The 26,841-nt window shown below is 43.0% G+C and overlaps 1 protein-coding gene across 1 annotated transcript in view; it reads left to right on the top strand.

Moving 5' to 3' along the window:
* Positions 1-26,841, top strand: part of PIEZO2 (piezo type mechanosensitive ion channel component 2) — a 546,102-nt gene that overhangs the window by 99,300 nt on the left and 419,961 nt on the right. The window contains exon 2 of the mRNA XM_038746742.1: positions 2,614-2,709. Within this exon, the coding sequence (XP_038602670.1) occupies positions 2,614-2,709 (96 nt within the window). The remainder of the gene's footprint in view (positions 1-2,613; positions 2,710-26,841) is intronic.

The following is a 26,841-nucleotide window of genomic DNA, read 5'->3' as shown; positions in this document are numbered from 1 at the left end:
CTGTAAAATGGGATTAAGACTGTGAGCCCCACGTGGGGCAACCTGATCACTTTGTATCCCCCCAAGCGCTTAGAGCAGTGCTTTGCACATAGTAAGCGCTTAACAAATGCCAACATTATTATTACTATTATTACAGTGACTGGAAGTGGGGGACAGATGCTGTAGCCTGGGCTTTGGAATCAAAGGTCATGAGTTCAAGTCCTGGCCCTGCCAACTGTCAGCTGTGTGACATTGGGCAAGTCACTTCACTTCTCTGTGCCTCAGTTACCTCATCTGTCAAATGGGGATTAAGACTGTGAGCCCCCGCCATGGGACAACTTGATTACCTGGTTACCTCCCCAGCGCTTAGAACAGTGCTTTGCACATAGTAAGTGCTTAATAAATGCTATTATTATTATTATTATTATTGTTATTATTATTATTATCGCCTCTCCAGGCAAGGCCTATATGGGTAGGAACATTGCCCCGTATTGACCAAAAGGGCTGGAGCAGCAGGATATGAGCCAGTTGTACCCCAGCCCCATTCCAAGTGGTCCCCGTGTCCTCTGCTCCCCTACTGGAGCCATGTCAGCTCAGTAGTGGGGACAGATGCCATCTGGTGTTTGACGGATGGCCCGGTACATTGCCATTTGGACCCACACCATGGCCTCTGGATGGGCCGAGTCCCCTCCTTCACTCACTCAGCCCTAGGCTGTAAGCTCCTTGTGGGCAGGAAATGTGTCAAGCACGCAGTAAGTGCTCAATAAATGTAATAAGTAATAGATGCATCATGGCATGGTGGATAGAGCCCTGGCCTGGGAATCAGAAGGTTAATGGGTTCTAATCCTGGCTTTGCCACTTGTCTGCTCTGTGACCTTGGGGAAGTCACTTCACTTCTCTGGGCCTCAGTTACCTCATCTGTAAAATGAGGATTGAGAATGTTAGCCCCATGTGGGACAGGGACTGTGTCCAACCTGATTTGCTTGTATCCACCTTAGTGCTTAGTAATAATAATAATAATAATAATAATGGCATTTATTAAGCACTTACTGTGTGCAAAGCACTGTTCTAAGTGCTGGGGAGGTTGCAAGGTCATCAGGTTGTCCCACGGTGGCTCACAGTCTTAATCTCCATTTTACAGATGAGGTAACTGAGGCCCAGAGAAGTAAAGTGACTTGCCCAAAGTCACACAGCTAACAGCTGGCGGAGTGGGATTTGAACCCATGACCTCTGACTCCAAAGCCCGGGCTCTTTCCACTGAGCCACGCTGCTTCTCTTTAGTACAGTGCCTGGCACATAGTAAGCACTTAACAAATACTGTAATTATTATTATTATTATTATTGTTGGATTGATTGAGCTCTACCTGTTAGAGGTAGGTTGGTAGCCCAGCCCCCATTCCTCTGTCAGTTCCCTGGTCCGGAGATCCCAAGCAGCATAGTGGAACCCCAACGTGACCAGGTATTTCCCGCTAGTGCAACCAATGGTCCTTACTCTTCCGGTTCCCATTCAGCCTTGGCCAAGTGTTATCTTTCTTTTGTTGGAGACCCAAGTCCTCAAGGTCAATTTTGCACTTTTCCTTGGGAAAAGTGTCTCAAAGAATGCCAACTCCACCCCAGCGAGCTGACCTGTGGATGGTCTGCCCAGTCCGCTGGCTTGGCACACACTTGGCATGAAGATTGCAGGTATTTCTGTGACCCACTGGCTAGGATCCCAGAGGGAAGTTGGAGCGGAAAGTTGAGCTATTGTTCGGACAGTACGGCCAGCACAGTTCAGCCAACTTGGTCATAAAATGATCAAATTGGATTTGGATAAAAATGTATGAAGATTCTGTATTGCTATCAAGTCATCATCATCAATGGTATTTATTGAGCGCTTACTATATGCAGAGCACTGTGCTATGTGCTTGGGAGAGTACAATACAGCAGACTTGGTGGTCATTTTTTCTGCCCACAGTGAGCTTACAGTCTAGTGGGGGAGCCAGACATTAACTAGATTTGGATAAAAATGTATGAAGATTCTGTATTGCTTTCAAGTCATCATCATCAATGGCATTTATTGAGCTCTTACTATGTGCAGAACACTGTGGTATGTGCTTGGGAGAGTACAATACAACAGACTTGGTGGTCATTTTTTTCTGCCCACAGTGAGTCTAGTGGGGGAGCCAGACATTAATATGAAGAAATAATTTATAATACAAAATTTAAGATGTAGATATGTATATATCACCACCATATCATATGTCACCATGGCACTCATTAAATGAAGTCAATGATGTCTGTATTGATCTAATTTGCATGGCACCTGCTGAGTTTGGGTCATGTTTATGCCCTCTGATGGGAGTGAACCTTTAGCTAATGCCCCTTGAGACTTTTAACCTCAGTCAATCGATTAATCAGTCAGTCGTATGTACTGAGCACTTACTGTATGCAGAGCATTGTACTAAGCTCTTGGGAAAGTAAAATATGATAGAGTTGGTAGACGTCATCCCTGCCCTTGTGACGCTTACAGTCTGCAGTGGAAAGACTAATGTAGAGTTGGGGTGTGATCCCTGCCCACGTAGAACTTACAGAATACAGGGGAAAGACTAATATAATGAGCTTCATTTCTTCTCCCTCTCCCTCTTTTCCATGCAGCGTGCGCTTTCCGGTACAATGGGCTCTCGCTGGTCTACCTCATCTACCTCCTGCTCATCCCCCTGTTCTCGGAACCCACGAAGACGACAATGAAAGGTAAATGAATTTGGCTGGCAACAGTTTCCCAGCTGTAATGGTGGAAGACAATTAGGGGACCCAGGCAGCTGGAGGGCCCAGAGGCTTTCACTAGTCAGAGGGGTTGGGAGCTCCCCCAATAACTCAGCTCTCTGAGCTCAGATCGGATGCCAGCTGCCATAGCAGCTGTGATGTGAATGGAGCCATATGGCACTTGTTTATGATACATGGTTTTGTCACTGATGGAGCCACTCTTGCCATGTAATCTCTCCATTAGAGCCCTATTTGCGGGCTTGGCAAAGTCCTCGGGATGCCCTGGCAGATTAAGACAAACTGAAAGCAATGTCAATAAAGCGATGCTGATGATGGGACTAGACAGGCAGATATTTTAGCCCGGTGAGCTGGGACACAGTGCCGGAGTCAGGATGGCAAGAACTAGAGAGGCAGCGTGACAAAGAGTAAGAGAGCTAGAGTGTAAGAGATGGTGTGGGTTGGGAAAGGGTAGAGAAAAATGTGAGTGAAGAGTGTGTGGGTGAGGAGAGGGAGGAAGGACTGAGAAAGAGAGGGAGAAAGAAAAATTGTGATAGAGGGAGAGATAAAGAAAGTGTAAGTGCGTAAGGAAAGGAGAGAGAGGGAGGGAGGGAGAGAGCAGACACATGAACTAGGTTGGAATTTAGGAGATCCAGTTTCTAGCCTTATCTATGATATTAAATCAGCAAGACTTTGGTTATGACAATTAACAACTTTGCATCTTAGCCCACCTACCAAAAGGGTATATTAATATTCTCCTTAATCCCTCACGGAGATGCTGAAAGGATGAATTAAATGACCGCAGAGTCATTTTTTCTTCCCAGGAGGAAAGACACCCTATAACAAGATTGTGTTATTGGTGCAGTATTTCAATGACTTAGCTATTTCCTAGGCCATTTTGATTTTTTTCTGTAGTGAAGTTATGGAAGTGAGGAATCCACTGCAGAAAGGAGACCTCTCTCACCTCACTGAAGGTAGAGGGGGCGTTTTAAAAAGTTGCCCTCTCAGTGGTGAGATGCATGTAATGAGCTAAGTGAACTGAGGGAAGATTTGTGGAGATGTAAGAGGGCTGGCAGGGTAGTGAGGAGCCCACAGAAATGGGATCCCTCCTGAGGCCTGCATTCCCTGAGAGAGCATTAGTTGCTTAGACTTCACTTTAATTGGACTATTTTTTCCACTCCAACCCCACCTTTCCCTCCAAGCACCTTTCTTTTTCTCCCCACAGTCCAACACATTTTCCATCCCAGTCGCTCTTGAAAACTTGGGCTCAAAACCGGATCTCTCAAAACCTCAGATTCTCACCTTTCTCTGGGAAATAGGGACAGAGGAATCAGGAAGGCCAGAAGCCCACCCTGGAGGTGAAAATAGATGGTCTTTCCTTTCAGTTTCAGGCATTATTAATAATAATAATAATAATTCATTTTATTAATTATATTTTAATACCCTTCTACCCCCTGTACTTTAAGCTCCTTATGGTCAAGGAACATGTCTACCAATTCTGTTGTATTGTACTTTGCCAAGTGCTTAGTACAGTGCTCTGCACACAGAAAGAGCTCAATTAAAACCATTGACTGATTGATAGTAACAATAATAATTGTGGTATTTCTTGAGCATTCCTTTGTACTAAGCACTATACTAAGATGTGGGTAGATATGTCGTGTTGTTTATAGTCCCTGTCTTTTATGGGGCTTACAGTCTAAGGGGGAGGGAGAACAGGTATTCAATCCAGATAAAGAACAGTGCTTGACACATAGTAAGCACTTAACAAATACCATTATTATTATTATTATTATTATTATTATTATAAGGAAATTGAGGCCCAGAGAAGTTAAGTGACTTTTCCAAGGTCACACAGCAGGCAAGTGGTCAGGCTGAGATTAGAACCCAGGTTCCCTGATTCCCAGGCCCGTGTACTTTCTACTAGGCAAGGCTGCCAGCATCTTTGTGAGAATAGTCTGAAAAAAGCAGAACATTTTAGTGTGGATTAAGGGATTGATCATTGATTATTATTGATTGCTTGTGTAATTGAGTACACAATTTTGACGCTATTGATGCCTGTCTACTTGTTTTGTTTTGTTGTCTGTCTCCCCCTTCCAGACTGTGAGCCCGTTGTTGGGTAGGGATTGTCTCTATCTGTTGCCGAATTGTACTTTCCAAGCACTTAATACAGTGCTCTGCACACAGTAAGCGCTCAATAAATACGATTGAATGAATGAATGAATGAGTAATTGAGTAACCATTGAGTGCTTGTGGAGAGCAGAGTATTGTGCTAGGCATTTGGAAGTGCTCAATTGAGTCGGTAGACAAAAGTCCTGCTTACAATTTATCTGGGGAGATAGAATCTAAAAAAATGTATAGAGAGGAGGAAGAGGAAAATCAGTTATTTATGTAATAATAATAGCAATAATAATTGTGGTATTTGAGCTAGTGCTTATATAATAGAGTATGTAAGTTGTTATGCATAGAAGTGCTACAGGTGGTTGAAATCAAACAAGAATACGGAAATGCTGAGGTAGTTGTTATGAGAATATGTTTTGTTTTGTTTTGTTGTCTGTCTCCCCCTTCTAGACTGTGAGCCCGTTGTTGGGTAGGGACCGTCTCTATATGTTGCCAACTTGTATTCTTCAAGCGCTTAGTACAGTGCTCTGCACACAGTAAGCGCTCCATAAATACGATTGAATGAATGAATGAAAAGTAGGGAGAAGGGAAAGTAACTTGAGGAAGACCTGCTGATGGAAAAGAAATTTCAGATTTCTCCTCGCCATCCCTCATAACTGGCTCACCACAGAATAAAAACATCTCCCTTGCGGCTGTCTCCTAAGGGGGCCTCACCTTCCCTTCCTCCCCCCAACTCATGGAAGGAGAGGAGGAGGTGGGGTTAGCCTGCTCCCCTTATGATGCCGCTTTCACACAATCCCCCAAACCTCATCACAACACCATCTAGCAGAGCTGATTGTCAAGTCTGGTGAACCTGGAATGGTTACAAGGATGTCCAGATCTGTTAGCCGCCAGTGTTAGTGGACAGAACAGGTCTGGATGTTTTGGAATGCCTATAGAAAAGTCCAAATAGGTCCTCCTGTGAATTTCCAAGCAGACAAGCACTGTTCGTAGCTGTGCATAGCGAGCACTTGGGACACATCTGTATATGCCCTGTATGGGTTATTGTCTGGGTGTGAACTGCAACAAAGAGATCAGGTACTGATCCTTATCTGTAAGACACTCCCTCAGCTCCATTCATTCATTCATTCATTCAATCGTATTTATTGAATTTATTGAGTGCTTACTGTGTGCAGAGCACTGTACTAAGCGCTTGGGAAGTAGAAGTTGGTGACATATAGAGACAGTCCCTACCCAACGACAGGTTCACAGTCTGGAAGGGGGAGACAGACAACAAAACAAAACATATGGACAGGTGTCCATCCTCTTAGCACATTTCTTCTCCTACTACACCCCAACTTGTAACGCTTCATTCAAGAGAATTTACTCACTGTGCCTCATTCTCCTTTCCACCTCCAAGCCATGCTCATGCCCTACTCCCTACCTGCTCCCATCCCATTTCAAATCTACCAGATGTCAGATCTCCACATTTCCAGAATCCTTCTGAAATTCCACCTCCTAAATCTGGCTTTCCCAGATTAATTCACAAACTGCTAGAGCATCTTTGTTCATATTAATTTACCTACTTTATTATTCATGCATTTCCTCCTATCATCACCCTGTTCCTCACTGTGCTCCCTCTGCCTCCAGCCTCTCCCCTCTCCAAGTCTTTATTATACATTGCTGCAAGGATAATTTTCCTGAAGCATCAACAGAGCCACATTTCTCTGTCCCTAAAACAATCGATTGATAAATTAATAGTATTTATTGAGAGTTTTCTGTGTGAAGAGCACTGTTAAGAGCTTGGTAAAGTACATGAGCTTGAAAGACACAATACAGCCAGTCTAGAGTGGAAGGCAGACATTAAAAATTATTCCATTTCCATAGAGGAAATGGCAGACTATAAGGATATGTCCACCAAAAGTACTTTGGGGCTGATGGTGGGTTGAGTATCAATATTCATTCATTCAATCGTATTTATTGAGCACATATTGTATGCAGAGCACTGTACTAAGTGCTTGGGAAGTACAAATCAGCAACATATAGAGATGGTCCCTATCCAACAACGGCATCACAGTCTAGAAGGGGGAGACAGTCAACAAAACAAAACAAGTAGACAGGTGTCAATATCATCAGAATAAATAGAATTATAGATATATACACATCATTAATAAAACAGAGTAATAAATATGGACAAATATATACAAGTGCTGTGGGGAGGGGAAGGGGGTTGGGCAGAGGGAGGGAGGGGGGCGGTGGGAATGGGAGGAGGATAAGGAAAGAAGCCTAGGGTGTGCTTAGGGAGTGCAGACCCAAGTGCACAGGCTGTGCAGAAGCGAGGAAGAATGGGGTGTGGCAGTGAGACGTTAGGCAGGGAAGGCTTCTTGGAGGAGATGACTTTCCATTTCCTTCCATGTCACACAGAAACTCTTAGCTTTGTTTCTCCATTTTACACAGCCTTGCTCATCATCCAGTATTTCCCCGCTCACACCTTCACTCCTGCAAAAACTCACTTTGTAATTGCACCTCGCTGTCGACTCTCCCACCTCTAGCTCCTCATTGACACTGTTCCCCAACCTGCAATTTCCTTCTCCCCCAAATCTTCCAGACTACTATTTTCCCCATTTTAAAAACCCTCCTGAAATTTTATCTCCTCCAGGAGACTTTTACTTTCTTCTATCCTGGTCATATCCTCCCTGTACTTGATATTCTCTGGACCAGTTGGCAGCTATTTTATATGTAGGTGGATATGTGTACTCTACTTTTGAGCCCCTACCTTTTCACATATCCATATAGTCTCATCTTCCTCTTATCTGCGAATATTTTGGTGTCTGTCTCACCTATAAGAATATAAACTCTGTGGGGGCAGGGATTGAGTCTCTGACTTAGAGTGTGAGCCCCATGTGGGACAGGGACCCTGTCCAACCTGATTATCTTGTATCTAATGCAGTGTTTAGTACAGGGAGAGATTGGCACACAGTAATGCTTAAGTTCCATAATCATTTTATCATTATTATTATTATTGTTATGAAGTGCCGTCGATTCGTTTCTAATTTATGGCGACTGCATGGATATACTTTCTCCAGAACATCCTGTCCTGTGCCATAATCTGCAACCTTTCTAATGTTTCTTCCATTATCGTTGTTATGGTCTCTATCCATCTAGCTGCTGGTCTGCAGGAATCATTAATCATTTTACCTCTATTGTATTCCCCCAAATGCTTAGCACAGGTCTCTGCACATAACAGACAGTAAATACAACAGATGGTGCCTTGCCCTGCGCTCTGTCTCCCTGAAGCTTCTGTACTGTAACAGAACAATTTCAAGGAGCAGGTCACGAATTGTGGCAAATTGTGCACCCCTCGGTTTCTGTGACAGGGAGTGTGTCCACACCCTTTCTGTACCAGGCAGTTGAATCTTATGAAAGAGGAATGATGGCCAAGGCCTATTTTTAGCTTGTTGTGGACAGGGAATGTGTCTATTAATTCTGTTATTTTATACTCTCCCAAATGCTAAGCACAGTGCCCTGAACTTGGTTAGCTCTCAATAAATATGAGTGATTGATTTATGTTCCTCCATCTTATTTATTGCCACCAATGCAACAATCCTACATACTGGGGAAGGAAACTAAAATGGCCCTGTTGTTGCTATTCCCCATAGCCCCCAACATTTAGTGTTGCCACAGCAACACAACCCACACTTTCTAGAGTGGGAGATCATTGGCCAAGTCATCCCTTCCATCGCCCTGGCCAGATAATCAATTTCCCTCATATTTCTTTATAACCTGGGCTAATACCAGGTAAATCAGACATTAGAATAATAATAATAATAATAATAATAATAATAATAATAATAATAATGGCATTTATTAAGCACTTACTATGTGCAAAGCACTGTTCTAAGCGCTGGGGAGGTTACAAGGTGATCAGGTTGTCCCATGTGGGGCGCACAGTCTTCATCCCCATTTTACAGATGAGGTAACTGAGGCACAGAGAAGTGAAGTGACTTGCCCAAAGTCACACAGCTGACAAGTGGTGGAGCGGGATTTGAACCCATGACCTCTGACTCCAAAGCCCGGGCTCTTTCCTGCTGAGCCACGCTGCTTCTATATATTCATTCATTCATGTAACATATTATATATGTACTACCACTTCCCAGAGTAGTGTAGAATAGAAAACACTAAAACAGCAGCTCATTCCAGTCCATGTGACTTTATCCTCACTCCTTCCAGGGGGGTCCAAGCACATAATAATGATAATAATAATAATAATAATAATAATGATAATAATAACATTTGTTAAGCACTTATTTTGTGCCAAGCACTGCTCTAAGTGCTAGAGAGATACAAGGTCATCAGGTTGTCCCACATGGGGGGACATAGTCTTAATCCCCATTTTAAGATGAGATAACTGGGGCACAAAGAAGTTAAGTGACTTGCCCAAAGTCACACAGCTGACAAGTGACGGAGCAGGGATTAGAACCCATGACCTCTGACTCCCAAGCCGGTGCTTTTTCCATTAAGCACAGCGTGGCCTAGTTCTAGTCTAGTCTACTCTAGTCTACTCTAGTCTAGTGGGTTCTAGTCCCAGCTCCTCCATTCGTCTGCTCTGTGACCTTGGGCAAGTCACTTACCTTCTCTATGCCTCAGTTATCTCATTTGTAAAATGGGGATTAAGACTGTGAGCCCCATGTGGGTCATGGACTGTGTCCAACCTGATTACTTTATATCTACCCCAGTGCTTAGAACAGTGTGTGGCATATGATAAGCACCATATTGTGCTCTCCCAAGTGCTTAGTACAGAACTTTGCACACAATATGTACTCAATAAATATGATTGAATGAATGAATAAACAAATATCATAAAAAACTGATCAACTTGTATCTACCTCAGCACTTAGAACAGTACTTGGCACATAATAAGCCCTTAACGAGTACCATAATATTATTATTAATAATAATAATAACAATGGTATTTTTTAAGTGCTTACTATGTGTGAAGCTCTGTTCAAAGCACTGGGGAGGATACAAAGTAATGAGGGTGTCCCACGTGGGGCTCACAGTCTCAATTCCCATTTTACAGATGAGGTAACTGAGGCACAGATAAGTGAAGTGACTTGCCTAAAGTCACACAGCTGACAAGCGGCAGAGCCGGGATTAGAACTCATGACCTCTGACTTCCAAGCCCAGGCTCTTTCCACTGAGCCACACTTCTTCTCTGTTATCATATCGATTATGTCACTTCATATCTTATCAGTAGAGTATGTCTTTAGAAGTTGCTTGGAGGCAAACTAGACTTCACTTGTTTAGCCAGGATGAATGACGTTGTTTCTGAATAAACAAAAATTGTAAACCTTAAGCAGTTTTGGAGAAAATGAGAGGGGTTTAAAAAAATGGCTTAGGGTGAATTTAGCCTACCACAATAACCTCTTTTCTTTTGGCCTTATTATTAGACTTGCATGACTAAAATTTTCTGCATCAAACAGAAACTCCAAACCATTAACTTTAAGGCACTCAGTCAGCTCTCTCTGCCTTTTCCCACTACACCCCAGGTCTCACACTTCGTTCCTTCCAAGTCAGCTACTTGTTCTTGCCTCTCATGCTGCTGATCCCTTGCTCATGACCTCCCTTTTGCCAGAAGCAGTGTGGCCTTATGGAAAGAGCCCTGGCCTGGGAATCAGAGGAACTGGCTTCTAATCCCAGCCTACTGTGTAATGTTGGGCAAGTCACTTAATTTCTAGGTGCCTCAGTTTCCTCATCAGTAAAATGGGGATTCCATGCCTCTTCTTCTTCCTAATTAGACAGTGAGCCCCATGTTGGGACAGGAACTTCATCCAACCAGATTAATTTGTATTTACCTTAAGGCTTAGAACAGTGCCACATTAGTAAATGCTTAACAAATGTAATAATAATGAGGCACTCCCTCCCCTTTAACAAATCCATCAATCAATCGATCAGAGGTATTTGCTGAATGCTTATTGTATGCAATACTCTTTACTAAGCATTTGGGAGATTACAATAGAGTTGATAGGCACAATTCCCGGCCCGAAGGCATGTACAATCTAGTTGAGGAGATAGTCATTAAAATAAATTACAGATAAGGGAAGCAGCAGAGTATAATGCACTTAAGTGTGGCAGACCACTCCTCTTTCTTTCTTAAAGGCCCTCCTGAAATCACATCACTTCCAGGATGCCCATCTCTATTAATCTCTCATCTCCCAACCCTATCCCTCCCTCCACAGCCTCTTTAGCACTTATGCATCACACCTCACACCTTCCTTCTCCCGCCTGTATTATTTTTATTTTTATACTCTATTACTTCTTTTTATTTGTAATGCATTTTAGTGTCTGTTTCCTTTGCTAGATTTGAGAAGCAGCAAAGTGTAGTGGATAGAGCATGGCCCTGGGAGTCAGAAAGTCATGGGTTCTAATGCCAGCTCTGTTACTCGTCTGCTGTGTGACCTGGGGCAAGTCACTTCATTTCTCTGTGCCTCGGTTAGACAGGGACTGTGTCCAACCCAATTTAATCATATACACCCCAGCGCTTAAAACAGTGCCTGGCACATGGTAAACCCTTAACAAATACCATAATTATTATTTTAAGTTTCTCGAGGGCAGGGGTTATATTTACTAACTCTTTTGTACTCTTCCAAGTACTTAGTACAGTACAGTACTTAGGGCAGGGTTTCTTTCTATTACTACTATACTTTTGAATGCTACACATCTTAATCTTGAACTGATTTGCAAAATTTATGCAAATTTAAATTGTTGTCGCCCCAGCTGTAAATTTAATTTTCACTGATGGAGGCTACAGAACTGTTTCCTAACCCATCCACACCCTAATATGCTGCTACCTAACTATAAACTCTGTGCTTTTGGGGGGCGGGCCCATTTCATATCACTTGTTACTAATTTTCAGTGAATGGTTTATTAAAGGCAGTAGCCCCCAGAAAGGGAAGTGCAGTAGTCCATGGTATAATAAGCCCTATCATTTCAGTACATCACTTTTAACAGGAATCAGTGGGAGTAACCCACTAAAAGAGTCTAGACTGTTGTAAATATTCCTTTATGTCATAGGCTGCAGTATAAATGTCATCCCTGTAAGGACATGAACATGCAGGAAAGGAGAAATTAATTACTCCTCATTGTCCAGTGGCAGATTTTCTACACTTACATGTGAGACTAAATTCCAGTGAGGTTTTTTGACTGAGAAATAATTATCTTCAGGTGCCTGGAGTCTTTCACATTAATGAGTAGCAAGGTTCTCCATTCTGACACTGCATTGTGAGCAGTGGTGATGTATGCAGTCCTCATGTTATTGGGGCTTGGGACATTGTTTGGATAGGTCATAAACATTAAAATACAAGATAATAATAATAATAATAATGGTATCTGATAAGTATCAAGCGCTGTTCTAAGCATTGGAGTAGATACAAAATTATTAGATCCCACATGGGGCTCACAAGTCTAAGTAGGAGATAGAGCAAGCACCGAATCCCCATTTTTACAGTTGAGGAAATTGTGGCACAGAGAAGGTAAATAATTTTCCCAAGATCCCACAGCAGGCAAATGAGGGAGCCAGAATCTGAACCCGAGTCCTCTGGCTCGCAGGTCCGTGCTCTTTCCCCTCGGCCACGCTACTTCTCTGAGAAGCACGAGAACATCAGAGAACCCAAACCAGCTTTAAGACCCTGCCCCAAGTCCCAGCACAACCCTCTCTATCTTCCAGTCCCATGGGCTAGATTCCCTATCCCGTAATCCTGGAAGACTGACCTCTGGCACAGGAGTGGCTGCTGCTAAACGGGAAAAACCCTAGGTAGGTTTTTCTTGCCTGGAACTGCCAATTCTATGATATGCAGAAGACCTGGAACCACAAGAAAACCATGTCTATCGAGGCCTTTACCTCCTTATTCCCAAGTACAGCATTTATTCTTCTTGCTCTGTGCATCAGTCTAGGTCAGTTCAGGCCCTGGATACCCATCGACAAAGCCAGGGCTAAAGTCTGGCCTCAAATGTTTGCACTTAACTCCATCCAAGTTCCACATGAACAAGGATGGGATTTGATCCATATTTTAACAAGGTCTTTATTTTTCTTAATTAGAAAAGAAAGCCAGCAAGCACATCTTTGATAAAAACACACCCTTGTTGTACACTGGTTCTTTTTGCATTCATTCATTTTTGACCAGTGTTTCTTTGGTCTTGAACCTATCTTTTTTTTTAACATGAAACGTAGGATTTTCTTTATGTTGATCTATTTTACACTACTTTTTATTAAAATTTCACCTAAAATTCCACATTTGTTTCTGCCATATGATGAGTTTAAGACTGCAGTTAGGTCTCTAAAACATTGTTTTCTAGTCAGTCAATCAATCCTTCAGTCATATTTATTGAGCCATATTGTATGCAGATCACTGTACAAAGTGCCAGGGAGAGTTCCATACAACAGACTTAGTAATCATCTTCCTTGCCCACAAGGAGATTAGTGGGATAGATAGACATTGAAATGAACTATGGAAATGTAGATAAGTAGATAAGTGGGTAAGTATAGGGCTGAGGTGAATGAGGCACATCTCCTCCATGAGGCCTTCCCAGACTTAGCCCCTCCTTTCTTCTCTCTCACTCCTTTCTGCATCACCCTGACTTGCTCCCTTGGTTCTTCTCTAATTTATTTATTCGTATTGATGTCTGTCTCCCCTCCTACGCGGACTGTAAGCTCATAGTGGGCAGGGAATGTGTCTGTTTATTGTTGTATCATACTCTCCCAGTGCTTAGTACAGTGTTCAGCACAAAATAAGTGCTCAAGAAATATGATTGAGTGAATAAATGAAGTTATAAATCTAGATGTAAGGGTGATGCAGAAGGGAGAGGGAGTAGAGGAAATGAAGCCTTTTGGAGGAGATGTGATTCCAACAGGACTTTGTAGGTAGGAAGAATTATGGTCTGTCATGTGAAGGAGGAGAGAGTTCCAGTCTAGAGGCAGCATGTGGCACCACGATAGAAGCGATCAAGATACACGTTCCCTGATCAAATTGAGCTTACTGTCTAGAGATGAGCTATTCCTCAGTTTTAGTTCCTCCCAAGTCAACCTTCTAGCTGTACCTCACTTTTGACTCTACCACTTCCATCCCCTCACTCTCGCTTTTTCTCCTGCTTGGAACTCCCCCCCTCCACACCTCAGACAACCCACAGCTCTCCCCTCATTCAAATCCCTCCTAAAATCCCACCTCCTACAACAATATTTCCCTGATTAACTTCTCAGCATCCTGAACCGCATCATCCTTCTAGTACTTATGAACATTTTTTATATGCTCATTAGAACTCAGATACATGTTTGGTCAATTCATTTATTTTTGACTTCTTTGGTTTAAGTTGTTTTTATGTTTGTGTCCCCATTGGAATGGTAGATCCCTGTGGTCAGGGAATGCGTCACTTTGTTATTCTATATTTTCCAAGTGTCTAGTATTTTATACTGGATCGAGTGTGCAATCAGTAAATTCCACTGCTGTTACTACTACTGCTTGTTAAACACTCCGTGCCAAGCAGTATTCTAAGCACTGGGGTAGATTCAAGTTAATCTGGTTGGACAAAGTCCCTGCCCCATCTTGGGGGGTCACAGTCTACTTAGGTGGGAGGAAGATTTAATCCCAAGTAAGTAATCCCAAGTAAGATGGACGCAAAGTCTTTCTTGTTGAATTGTACTTTCTAAGCGTTTACACTAGTGCTCTGCACACAGTAAGTGCTCAATAAACATTTATTACTCTATTTTATTAATGTGTATGAAGCTATAATTCTATTTATTCTGATGGTATTAACTCCTGCCTATTTGTATTTTGTTGTCTGTCTCCTCCCTTCTATACTGTGAGCCCATTGTTGGGTAGGGACCGTCTCTATATGTTGCCAATTTGTCCTTTCCAAACGCTTAGTACAGTGCTCTGCACACAGTAAGCGCTCAATAAATACGAGTGAATGAATGAATGAATGAATGATCAAGGTACAGTGAGTAGGTTGGCATTAGAAGAGTGAAGTATGTGTGCTGGGTTATGGTAGGAAATCAGCAAGGTAAAATAGGTAAAATTGAAGATGGGGAGAGTACAGTGACATTAGAGGAATGAAGTGTGCAGGCTGGGTTGTAGTAGGAGAGCAGTGAGGCGAGGTAGGAGGGGGTCGAAGTGCTTTTAAGTGCTTTAAAACCTAGAGTAAAGAGTTTCTGTTTGATGTGGAGGTTCATTCATTCATTCAGTCATATTTACTGAGTGCTTACTATGTGAAAGCACTGTACTAAGTGCTTGGAAAAGTACAATATAACAATAAACAGACACATTCCCTGCCCACAGCAAATTGAGGAGTGGGGAAACATGGACCAAACTTTTTTTAGAAAAGTGATCTGGACAGCAGAGTGAAGTAAGGACTGGAGTGGGGAGAGATGGGCGGCAGGAGGTCATCAAGAGAACTGATGCAGTAGTCAAGATGGAATAGGATAACTGCTTGGATCAGTGTATTAGCTGTTTGAATTGAGAGGAAATGGTGGATTTTAGTGATGTTAAGGTAGAACCAACAGGATTTAGTGACAGATTGATGACGTGGGTTGAAAGAGAGAGATGAGTCGAGGAAAATGCCAAGGTTATGTCTTGGGAGACAGAGAGGATTGTGGTGCTGTCTACAGAGATGGAAAAGTCATGTGGAGGGCAGAATTTGGCTGGAAAGATGAGGAGTTCTGTTTTTGACATGTTAAGTTTGAGGTGTCGACAGGACATCCAAATAAAGATGTTTTGAAGGCAGGTGGAAATATGAGTCTGGAGAGGAAGAAAGAGATCAGAACTGGATATGTAGATTTGGAAATAATCTGTGTAGAGATGGTAGTTGAAGCCAGGGGAGTGAAATAATTCTCCAAGGGATTGAGTGGAGATGGAGAATGGAAAGGGATGCAGAATTGAGCCTAGTCTTGCCTAGAGAATTCTATGTCATATTGTCAAATACTTTTGCTCATGACTTTCCAGAAAATCATGGACTAGGAAATGAAACTAAAGAATTTCATCCTCACATGACCCAGGCACATTCTAACTCTCCAAATCAGAATAATCCCTTCCCCCACAAATCCAGGGACCCTTGAGAGTCTACTGTGATTCAGGGAATGCTTGAAATCTGGAGATTACTACTAGGGAGAAAAGAAACAGAATCTAGACCGTCAGAGGCATAGAGGGAAAACGGAAAGTTCTTTTCCATCTGCCAGAAGCTGAAGCATTACTGCCAATAGGTATAAAATATTGAGTAGCTTTTCTCTTTGCTTACAACCACTGGCACCAAGCAGGTGATAAAGTCCACTATGATGTCAAAGATCAGTTGCAAGCCCCCTCTACCTCCACACTGAAGAACTTCATTAAATGTATAATTAATTGTTTAAATGCAATTTTGTTAATTTAGTGGGCATACAAAGCTTCATCTCCTCCCTCCCATCCCCTGTGCAATGACTTTCGTTTCCTGGGCCCAGAGACAACCCCAAATGACTCCGATTCAGAAACGTCTGGGAGTGGCCAATTCATTCATTCAATCATATTTATTGAGCACTTACTGTGTGCAGAGCACTGTACTAAGAACTTGGGAGAGTACACTACAATAATAATCAGGCACAGTCCCTGCCAAGTTCCCAGTGCTCAACAAACACCCCAGAAGTCAAGGATACACAACAGATTTTTTTTTTTAAAAAGAACACTTTTAATTCAGGAAATAATTTACGAAGTCTTCAAGGAGGGCTCAGCCCCAGTGGTGCTCTGCCAGGCAGCGGCTCTCCGAAGACTCTCTCAGTAACTCCTCACTCTCATCTTCTCTCTGCTTCCCCCTCAGAATACCACCAAAGGTCAGTGGAAGCCAGTACTGTTCTAAGACACAAACCAGGGGCAAGAGCTGGAACTTGCCTGGGTCCAAAGGGAACAGCAAAGATAAGCACTTCATACAGTGCTAAGCACTTAGTATAGTGGTTTGCACACAGTAAGTGCTCAATAAATATGACTGAATGAATGAATGGGACATGAAATGGATTAGGAAGGGAAGAGTAGGAAGAGAGAACCATAGAGGAACAGATCATTTGAGAATTAACGTGGTCTAGTGGATAGAGCAATGACCTGAGAGCCGGAAGGCCTGGGTTCTAATCCCAGCTCCACCACTTGTCCTCTGTGTTAACTTGGGTAAATCACTTAACTTCTCTGTGCCTCAGTTACCTCATCTGTAAAATGGAGATTAAGACTTTGAGCCCCAAGAGGGACATAGACTGTGTCCAACCTGATTTGCTTGTATCTACCCCAGTGCTTAGTACAGTACCTGGCATAGAGTAAAATCTTAACAGATACCATAAAAAAATAAGTGTGATGCATTGGAGGTGACTGTTTGTGAAGGCCATTATCATCCCATTACCACTGATATTATAGTAAGCGCTAAACAAATACCGCAATTATTATTATTATTTTTCTTCACACTTTCTCAGAAATATTTACCCATTTGTTTTTGCTGAGTCAGCTTCCTTCCTTGTAGGACATCAACCAGGGTAAAGGATTTCCATCTTCCATTGACCTTATGGGGCACAGGAAATGGGAGGATCACTCCAAGAGTTTGCGGGTATGTGTACTAGGAAAACTTGTCTTTCCTGCAGAGTTTGGGGAGAACCATTTATAATATGGGTAAGGTGTTATTTGGAGAGAGAGAGAGAGAAAGTGTGTGTGTGTGTGCATTCGTGTATATTTACATGTCCTTCAAATTGTCCTGTCAACTGGGGGACGGGGGTGGGAACGGGTCCCTCATCGATTGTTGAAATTAGAGAAAATTGTGAGTTAGGGAAAGTTTTGTGGGAGCAAACCTTTGGAAACGATTCCCATGGTTGGCTCAAAGTGCAATATGATAGAAAACCATGGAACCTACCATGCCATCTGCCCCGTTTTTAAAGAGATGAACAGTCAAAGGGATCTACAGTCAATCAGAAGGTGCCTGGAGGCTGGATGGATCTTTGGGTTATGCAGGCTTTAACTAGTCATTGGCTTTGCTTCCATCCCCAAGGGAACCCCATTCTGTAGTTCTTCCCAAGGGAAGGCCTCATCTGAGGCATTGAAACCCCACACTGGAAAGAAAAAAAAAAAGCCAAGCTGTGTGCCTTCATGAAGAAGCAGGGGCCTGTGACTTGTAATGATATGTTTGGACATCAAAAAGGAAACTAGTAGCAGATTTCTAAAGCTACCTGCATCTGGTTTTTATTATTAAACTTTTTTTCATACCATGCTATTTAAAGCATCATGTTTTACTATATCATCACAAAGCAAAAGGCAAAAAAAAAACCCCCGCCCTCGTCCAGTGAATCACTGGGAATGTGTTTTTCACTGTAGCGACCAACCGTTCGGCAATAGAAATTTCAATATAAAGCCGTGGGTGCTAGTTTCTTTTGTTTTTCCAAAAAAATTGCAGCTGTTTTCAATTATTTTTGCTTGCTCTTCCCTGGGTGATATATCAATCTCAACTGCTCCACTTGGCTAGATGAATGAAGCTAGAACTTTAATCAAGCAGACGAGGGGCTGGAGGATGACAAAGACCCCACAAGCTTGGCCAAGGGCATCGTTGGCCATTAGCAGTTGCGCTGCCTGCATCACTTTCTATTTTTCACTATGGAAATCGACTTTGATAGGACAAGTGTCTGGTGTGGGGTGAAGAGATCAGTTTTCTTGCTCATAGAGTCATTCCTCTCCTGTTATGACATTGACAGTAGGCTCCTTGAAAGCAAGAACAAGGTTTTTTTAATCTAGTGACTGTTTCCAGTCCCAGCCCTGCCACTTGTCTGCTGTTGGGTAAGTCACTTAACTTCCCTGTGCCTGAGTTATCTCATCTGTAAAATGGGGATTAAGACTGTGAGCCCCATGTGGGACAAGGGCTGTGTCCAACTTGATTACTTTCCATCTACCCCATTGCCTAGAACAATGCCTGGCACATAGTAAGCACCTAACAAGCACCATTACAGAAAGTGCTTCATAACAGTAATAATATTAATGATAATACATTTGTTAAACACTTATTTTGTGCCCAGGGCTGTACTAATCATTGGGGTAGATACAAGATAATCAGGTTGGACACCATCCTTGTCCCAAATAGGGCTCACAGTCTAAATAGGAGGGAGGATGTACAGTGCTCTGTGTGGTATGTGCTCAATATCATTGATTATAACTCCATTTCACAGATAAGGAAACTGAGGCATAAGGAACTTAAGTGACTGGCCACCCAACAGGCATGTGCTCTTTCCACTAGGTCACATTGATTTTCACTAGGCCACGCATCTTCTTCTAACAGTGCTCTGTAGACAATAATAATGCTGAGGATGAGTAGCTTCCATCCATCCTGTGGGCAAGATGGACAACTTCAGAGCTTCTGGGTTCCCACATGTGGCTCACTGGAAATGCAAAACCATGGGTATTAAGCTATAAGTTGTCATTGTTTGCTTCTATTTCATCATTTGAAACATATTCTCAATTTTTAGAACATGGTAGAAGTAAATTTATTACAAATATTGATACTGCATGGTGCCACTCTATGAAATACTGAACTCCATTAGCACAGATATTGTTTTTTATTTATTAAGGAAATTGTGATGTCAGGTACCATATTTTTGGGATGTCTCACAGGCATTACAATGAGGAGGGAATGGGGGAAAAGGAAGGAGGGCCAGTGATTGAAACATTGAACCCGATTCTGGGCCCCCTCAGGAGGTTTGAAGTACAGTTCTGGAGATACAAGTCCCAGAAATAATTGATCAGAGTCTATGTCACCTGGGGACATAACTGATCAGGTTTGCATTTCTCTGACATCATAAAGCCCCTGTGGACCACTAATCTCCACAGAGAAGACAGCAAGAGAAAGCAGGATCAGGTCAGAAGTCACAGGGAACCAGAGTAATAATTAATAATAATAATTATGATAGTGATAATACTTGTCATTCAATTCATTCAGTTGCATTTACTGAGCACTTACCCTGTGCAGAGCACTGTGCTAGCCCTTGAGAGAGTACAATATAACAATAAGATGACACATTTCTTACTCCAAATGAGCTTACAGTGCTTACTATATGCCAAGCACTGTACTAAGTTCTGGAGTAGATACAAGGTAATCAGATCAGACACATGACATTTGTAGTCCAAGGGAGAGGGAGAACAAGAATTGAATTTTTATTTACAGATGAAGAAAATGAGGTACCGAGGAGTTAAGCGACTTGCCCAACACTACACAGCAGGCAGGTGGTGGAGCGTAGATGCTTCTCAGCGCATGCCGTCATAGACATGGCTGAGCTCCTGACTGCTAATGATGGTCGCCAACTCTCAAGGGGTTGGATTAAGGAAGCAGTATGGCCTAGTGGGAAGAGCACAGGACAGGAAGTCTGGAGATCTGGGTTCTAACCACGTCAGAAGACTTGGACTCCAATCCTAACTCCACCACTTGACTGCTGTGTGACCTGGGACAAGTCACTTGGAGAAGCAGCGTGGCTCAGTGGAAAGAGCACAGGCTTAGGAGTCAGAGGTCAGGGGTTCAAATCCTGCCTCATTCATTCATTCATTCATTCATTCAATCGTATTTATTGAGCGCTTACTGTGTGCAGAGCACTGTACTAAACGCTTGGTAAGTACAAGTTGGCAACCTATAGAGACGGTTCCTACCCAACAGTGGGTCTCCACCAGTTGTCAGCTGTGTGACTTTGGGCAAGTCACTTAACTTCTCTGTGCCTCAGTTACCTCATCTGTAAAATGGGGATTAAGACTGTGAGCCCCCATGGGACACCCTGATCACCTTGTAACCTCCCCAGCGTTTAGAACAGTGCTTTGCACATAGTAAGCACTTAATAAATGCCATCATTATTATTATTATTACTTCTCTGCACCTCAGTTTCCTCATCAGTAAAATGGGGATTCAACCCCAGGTCTCCCTCCTACTTAGACTGTGATTCCCCATGTGGGACAGAGATTGGGTTTCAACTGATTATCATGAATCTAGCCCAGTGCTTTTAGTACGGTGTTTGGCATATACTACGTACGTAATCAATAACATAGGGTTTACTATGTAAGGAGTCATGATGAAAAAAATCAGAACAAATACTCAATATCTGCTTATTTCTCCCAGTGACAATTTTTAGCTCATTAACTTGCTATGGACAAGTAGAGGGAAAAATAAATTAACCGGTGTAAATCAGCCGCAGGGTTTGAGAACCCAAGGTGGGGACGCAGATAGGAAAAGTGATTCTGAGACCTGAGTTAGGATAGCCCACTGTTGGGTAGGGACTGTCTCTATATGTTGCCATCTTGTACTTCCCAAGCACTTAGTACAGTGCTCTGCACACAGTAAGCGCTCAATAAATACGATTGATTGATTGATTGATAGAGTAGCAGAGGTAGGAAAGTTGACTGCTCGCCCGTTCACCTCCCGAGAGGTACGAGTGAAGAACAGCCCCAATCCCAGCTGCTTCTTCCCTTTTCTTTGGTTTCCCCATTGGAGCTACACAAAGGATTCCCACGCACGGAAAACTTTGGCACCCTGCTCACAGGAGATGTGAGCAGGACACACCACCCACACAGGATGGGGTCGTCTCAGAAGGGGCCTAGCCACTTTGATCAGTGTCAGCGCTCCTAGATTACAGGATCTTCCGTGAGGCTGGATCCTATTCCTCACACATCCTGTTGTTAAGCCCTGCATACGATGGAGTCGGTTGTGTTAAAAAAACGCAGTCAATGCCACTTCTATTGGAGTACACAGCTAGGGTGGACAACAACCTGTTGTGGCTTTTCTTTGCAGTGACATGATGGTGGAGTGACAAGACTGTGAGCTCACTGTGGGCAGGGATTTTCTCTCTTTATTGATATGTTGCCAACTTGTACTTCGCAAGCACTTAGTACAGTGCTCTGCACACAATAAGTGCTCAATAAATACGATTGAGTGAATGAATGAATGTTTTGTATTTTCCCAAGTGCTTAGTACAGTGCTCTGCACACAGTAAGCGCTCAATAAATACGATTGAATGACTGAATGAATGTTTTGTATTTTCCCAAGTGCTTAGTGCAGTGCTCTGCACACAGTAACTGATCAATAAATACGATTGAATGAATGAATGAACGAACAGGGTGGTTGGGCAGGGCTGATGGGCATCCTGCCCCTGAAGTTGGTACTGGACATCTCCCTGGTGGTGTTGGTACTGCCATTGTTAGACTGTGAGCCCACTGTTGGGTAGGGACTGTCTCTATTTGTTGCCAACTTGTACTTCCCAAGCGCTTAGTACAGTGCTCTGCACACAGTAAGCGCTCAATAAATACGATTGATGATGATGATGTTAGTCTGTCAGTATCGTGGCTATTCACCTTTAGAAGCCTGGTGGCTCGTAAACACCCTCCCTCTGCAGTAAATTAGGATTAATTATTCATCTTCGCTCTTATTCCCCAGAGGCTTTGTTTGATATTATGGCTCTGAATGTAGGCTAGGGTTGTTGGCTTTTCCAGCAAGAAAAGTACTGCATTTAGCCTGCGATCTTTTCATGTGTTTAACAGAGCTGAAAACAGTAAGGAGGTGCTGATTTCTCTGTATTTATGTATGAACAGCAGTAACTGATTCTATCTCTCAGCCATATGGTACCCATCAAATATTTAAAAGGGGGCTCTCTTAAAAAGGCTTTTGAAGGGTCAGTGCTCACTCCTCTGATGATTAGAAGGCTGGACTTCTTGAAGTTGTGTGATGGTTTTTTATTTTCTTATTTTTTAGAGATAAACCCCTAGGGTCAGGGGAGTCCCCGGTAGCTACGAAGGACCACACTAACTTACCACTACAAAGAAGCAAAGTCAGTTCCTGAAAGGTAACACTGTGAGCTGTGTCCGTTTTGGAAGGTAGTGAAGGGTGATGCTGAGGTTTGGAGATTATAGAAGAAATAATACTCCTTTAAAAATCCTAAGAAAACATCTCCCAGGTCAGAGAGCGGCACAACCTAGGAGAGAGAGTGGGGGCCTGAGAGTCAGAGGACCTGGTTCTGATCCTGGCACTGCCACTTGCTTGCTGTGTGACCTTGGGCAAGTCATTTAACTTCTCTGTGCCTCAGTTACTTCATCTGTAAAATGAGAATTAAATCTTCCTCTCTCCTACTTAGGCTGTGTCCATCCTGATTAACCTGTACCTCGTCAATGCCTGTCTCCCTTTCTAGACTGTAAATTCATTGTGGGCAGGAAATATGTCTACCAATTCTATTGTACTGTACTCTCCCAAGCACTTAGTTCAGTGCCCTGCACACAGTAAGCTCTCAATAAAGCAGCACGCTGAGAAGCAGCATGGCTCATTGGAAAGAGCCCAGGCTTCGGAACCAGAGGTCATGGGTTCAAATCTCGGCTCAGCCACTTGTCAGCTGTGTGACTTTGGGGAAGTCACTTAAGTTCTCTGGGCCTCAGTTCCCTCATCTGTAAAATGGGGATTAAGACTGTGAGCCCCCCGTGGGACAACCTGATCACTTTGTAACCTCACCAGCACTTAGAACAGTGCCTTGCACATAGTAAGTGCTTAATAAATGCCAGTATTATTATTAATAAATGCCATTGATTGATTTCCCCCGGACCTTAGAACAGTGTGTAACACGTAGTACATGCTTAACAAAAGCCATTTTAAAAAATTAAATGAGAGAGGAGTCTTGTGACAAGGCTTCTCAAAAACCAGTGGTTTTAAGAAGATAACAGCAGGTGCGTCTGTTAGAAACACAGGACTGAACCCTGGGCATGATCTGGCTGGTGGGGTAAGAGATTGAAAATGATAGAAGCTGGTGGAGGACAGTGATCATGTCTGGAGAAGATTGGCCCAGTGGAAAGAGCAGAGGCCTGCCTGGGAGTCAGAAGACCCGCGTTCTAATCCTGGCTCTGCCACTTGCCAGATGTGTGATCTTGAGTAAATCACTTAGCTTCTCTGAGCCTCAATTTCCTCAACTGGAAAAATGGGGATTCAGTAAATCGTTCTCCCTCCCACTTGAAGCAGCACTTGAATCCCCATCTGTAAAATGGGGATTAAAACCGTGAGCCCCATGTGGGACAACCTGATTACCTTGTATCTATCCCAGCGCTTAGAACAGTGCTTGGCACATAGTAAACGCTTAACAAATACCATAATTATTATTATTATTACTTAGATTGTGTTCCCTCTGTGGGACAGGAACTGTGACTGAACTGATGATCACATATCATCATGGGTTCTAATCCCGGCTCCGCCACTTATCAGCTGTGTGACTTTGGGCAAGTCACTTAACTTCTCTGGGCCTCAGTTACCTCATCTGTAAAATGGGGATTAAGACTGGGAGCCCCTTGTGGGACAACCTGATTACCTTGTATCTCCCCCAGTGCTTAGAACAGTGCTAGGCACATAGTAAGTGCTTAACAAATACCAAAATTATTATTATTATATCTACCCCAGTGCTTAGTACAGTGCTTGGCATGTAGTAAGCGCTTAGGAAATACCACAATTATTATTAACCTTGGTTGCTACATATGGCCTGATAACTCTGCTGGTTTCCTTAGAGCCATTTTACTTGAGCAGTGACTTTCCCAGGAGACATAATGAGCCACTAGGGAAAATGAAGTTGGCATCTCTAATTATTATTATTATTATTACTGTTATTATTGTTCATTCAATTGTATTTATTGAGTGCTTACTGTGTGCAGAGCACTGTACTAAGCATTTGGGAGAGTACAATATAACAATGAAAAGATGTATTCCCTGCCCATATTGTCCAGCACTGTTCTAAATACTGGAGTAGATTCAAGTTAATCAGGTTGAACACAGTCTCTGTCCCATATGGGTCTCACAGTCTAAGTAGGAAGGAGAACAGGTATTTAATCTCCATTTTACAGTTGGGGAAAATGAGGCCCAGAGAAATGACTTAACTTGCCCAAGGTCACAGAGCAGACAGGTGGCAGAGTCAGGATTAGACAGTAGATTTCACAAGGGCTTTGAAGATAGGAAGAGAGCTGTGAGTTGACAGATTTGAATCAGGACAACCTGATTACCTTGTATCCCCCCCTCCCCAGCTCTTAGAACAGTGCTTTGCACATAGTAAGCGCTTAATAAATACCATCATCATCATTTGAAGAGTGAAGGAGTTCCTGGTAGCAGGATGAGCCCGAGAAAGAGGTTGGAGGAAGAGATGAGAATGAGGCCCAGAAAGATAAGCGTAAGAGAAATGAAGAGCACGCACTAGGGTAAAATAATAATAATCATAATAATAATAATTACGGTATTTGTTAAAGTGCTATGTGCCAAGCACTGTTCTAAGTGTTGGGGTAGTTACAAGGTAGTCAGGTCTACTGATTTCCAGGCCCCTGCTCTTTCCACTAGGTCATGCTGCTTTTCAATCCCCGTTACAACCAGGGTGTTGGCAGGGAGGTACTAGATGGGTCATAGATGGGGAGATGTGAGAATCGTGGGGGCGAACCAGTTACCAGAACCAGCCTGGGCCTGCCACTCCAGGATGTCCGGGGATCAAGGTCAGGGGGAGCTTAATCACTCCGGACACTGGCAGGGCATGAGGGCAGTGCCTGGATCTTTAATTTTAAAAGTTTGCTCACAAATCGTTTCCATGATGATAATGATGAGGATGGTATTTGTTAAGCGCTTACTCTGTGGCACGCACTGTTCTAAGCGCTGGGGAGGGGGAGATACAAGGTAATCGGTTGTCCCACGTGGTCCTCACAGTGTTAATCCCCATTTTACAGATGAGGTAACTGAGGCACAGAGAAGTTAAGTGACTTACCCAAAGTGAAACAGATGACAAGTGGCAGAGCCGGGATTAGAAACCACAACCTCTGACTCCCAACCCCGTGCTTTTTCCACTGAGCCATGCTGTTTCTCTCATGATATAAGTAGGAGTGATAATTGAACACCCTTTGCAATGTTGGATTCATGACCATCTTTCATTTGATAAGGATGAGATCTATGTACTTAGGTATGTACTCTTCCCTCAGCCCCACAGCACTTTTGTACATATCCATAATTTATTTCTCTCTGTTTCTCCCTCCAGACTAGAAGCTCATTGTGGACAAGAAGTGTGTCCACCAACTCTGTTCTGTTATACTCTCCTTAATGCTTAGTAAAATGCTACACACAGTAAGCACTCAATAAATACCTTTGATTGTGTTCAGGACCGTACTAAGGGCCAAGGTGTAGGGCCTGAGAGAAATTGTTCTTTGTTTCTAGGCTCTTCCCTCTCCAGTCCGTACATCTCTCTGGTGCTCAGATCATTGTACCCAAAAGTCGTACTGAATTCTGTCTTCTAAAATCTTCAGTGGTTGTCCATTCCTCTCCGCATCAAACAGAATGTCCAACCATTTTGAGGCACTCATTCATTCATTCATTCATTCAATCGTATTTATTGAGCGCTTACTGTGTGCAGAGCACTGTACTAAGCGCTTGGGAAGTACAAGTTGGCAACATATAGAGACGGTCCCTACCCAACAGCGGGCTCACAGTCTAGAAGGGGGAGACAGGCAACAAAACAAAACATATTAACAAAATAAAATAAATAGAATAAATATGTACAAGTAAAATAAATAGAGTAATAAATATGTACAAACATATATACAGGTGCTGTGGGGAGGGCCAACTTGTATTTCCCAAGCGCTTAGTACAGTGCTGTACACACAGTAAGTGCTCAATAAATACGATTGAATGAATGAATGAATGAATGAGGGGAAGGAGGTAAGGCGGGGGGATGGGGAGGGGGAGGAGGGGAAGAGGAAGGAGGGGGCTCAGTCTGGGAAGGCCTCCTGGAGGAGGTGAGCTCTCAGTAGGGCTTTGAAGGGTCTTGGGTCCCCAAGTCAGTCAACTGTATTTACTGAGCACTTACCGTGTGCAGAGTACTATACTGTGTGCTTGGAGAGTACACTATAACACCATAACAGACACATTTCCTGCTCACAAGTCTTCAATTTTATGTTTTGCCCACACAAATAATGATGAGATATTGTGTTTACTAATGCTGTCATTTTTATTGCCTAATCTGTA

This window comes from Tachyglossus aculeatus, chromosome 5 (assembly GCF_015852505.1).
Source record: "Tachyglossus aculeatus isolate mTacAcu1 chromosome 5, mTacAcu1.pri, whole genome shotgun sequence".
Taxonomy (NCBI): Eukaryota; Metazoa; Chordata; class Mammalia; order Monotremata; family Tachyglossidae; genus Tachyglossus; species Tachyglossus aculeatus.
The sequence above is the reverse complement of the archived record's forward strand: the minus strand, read 5'-3'. Positions and strand labels throughout refer to the sequence as shown.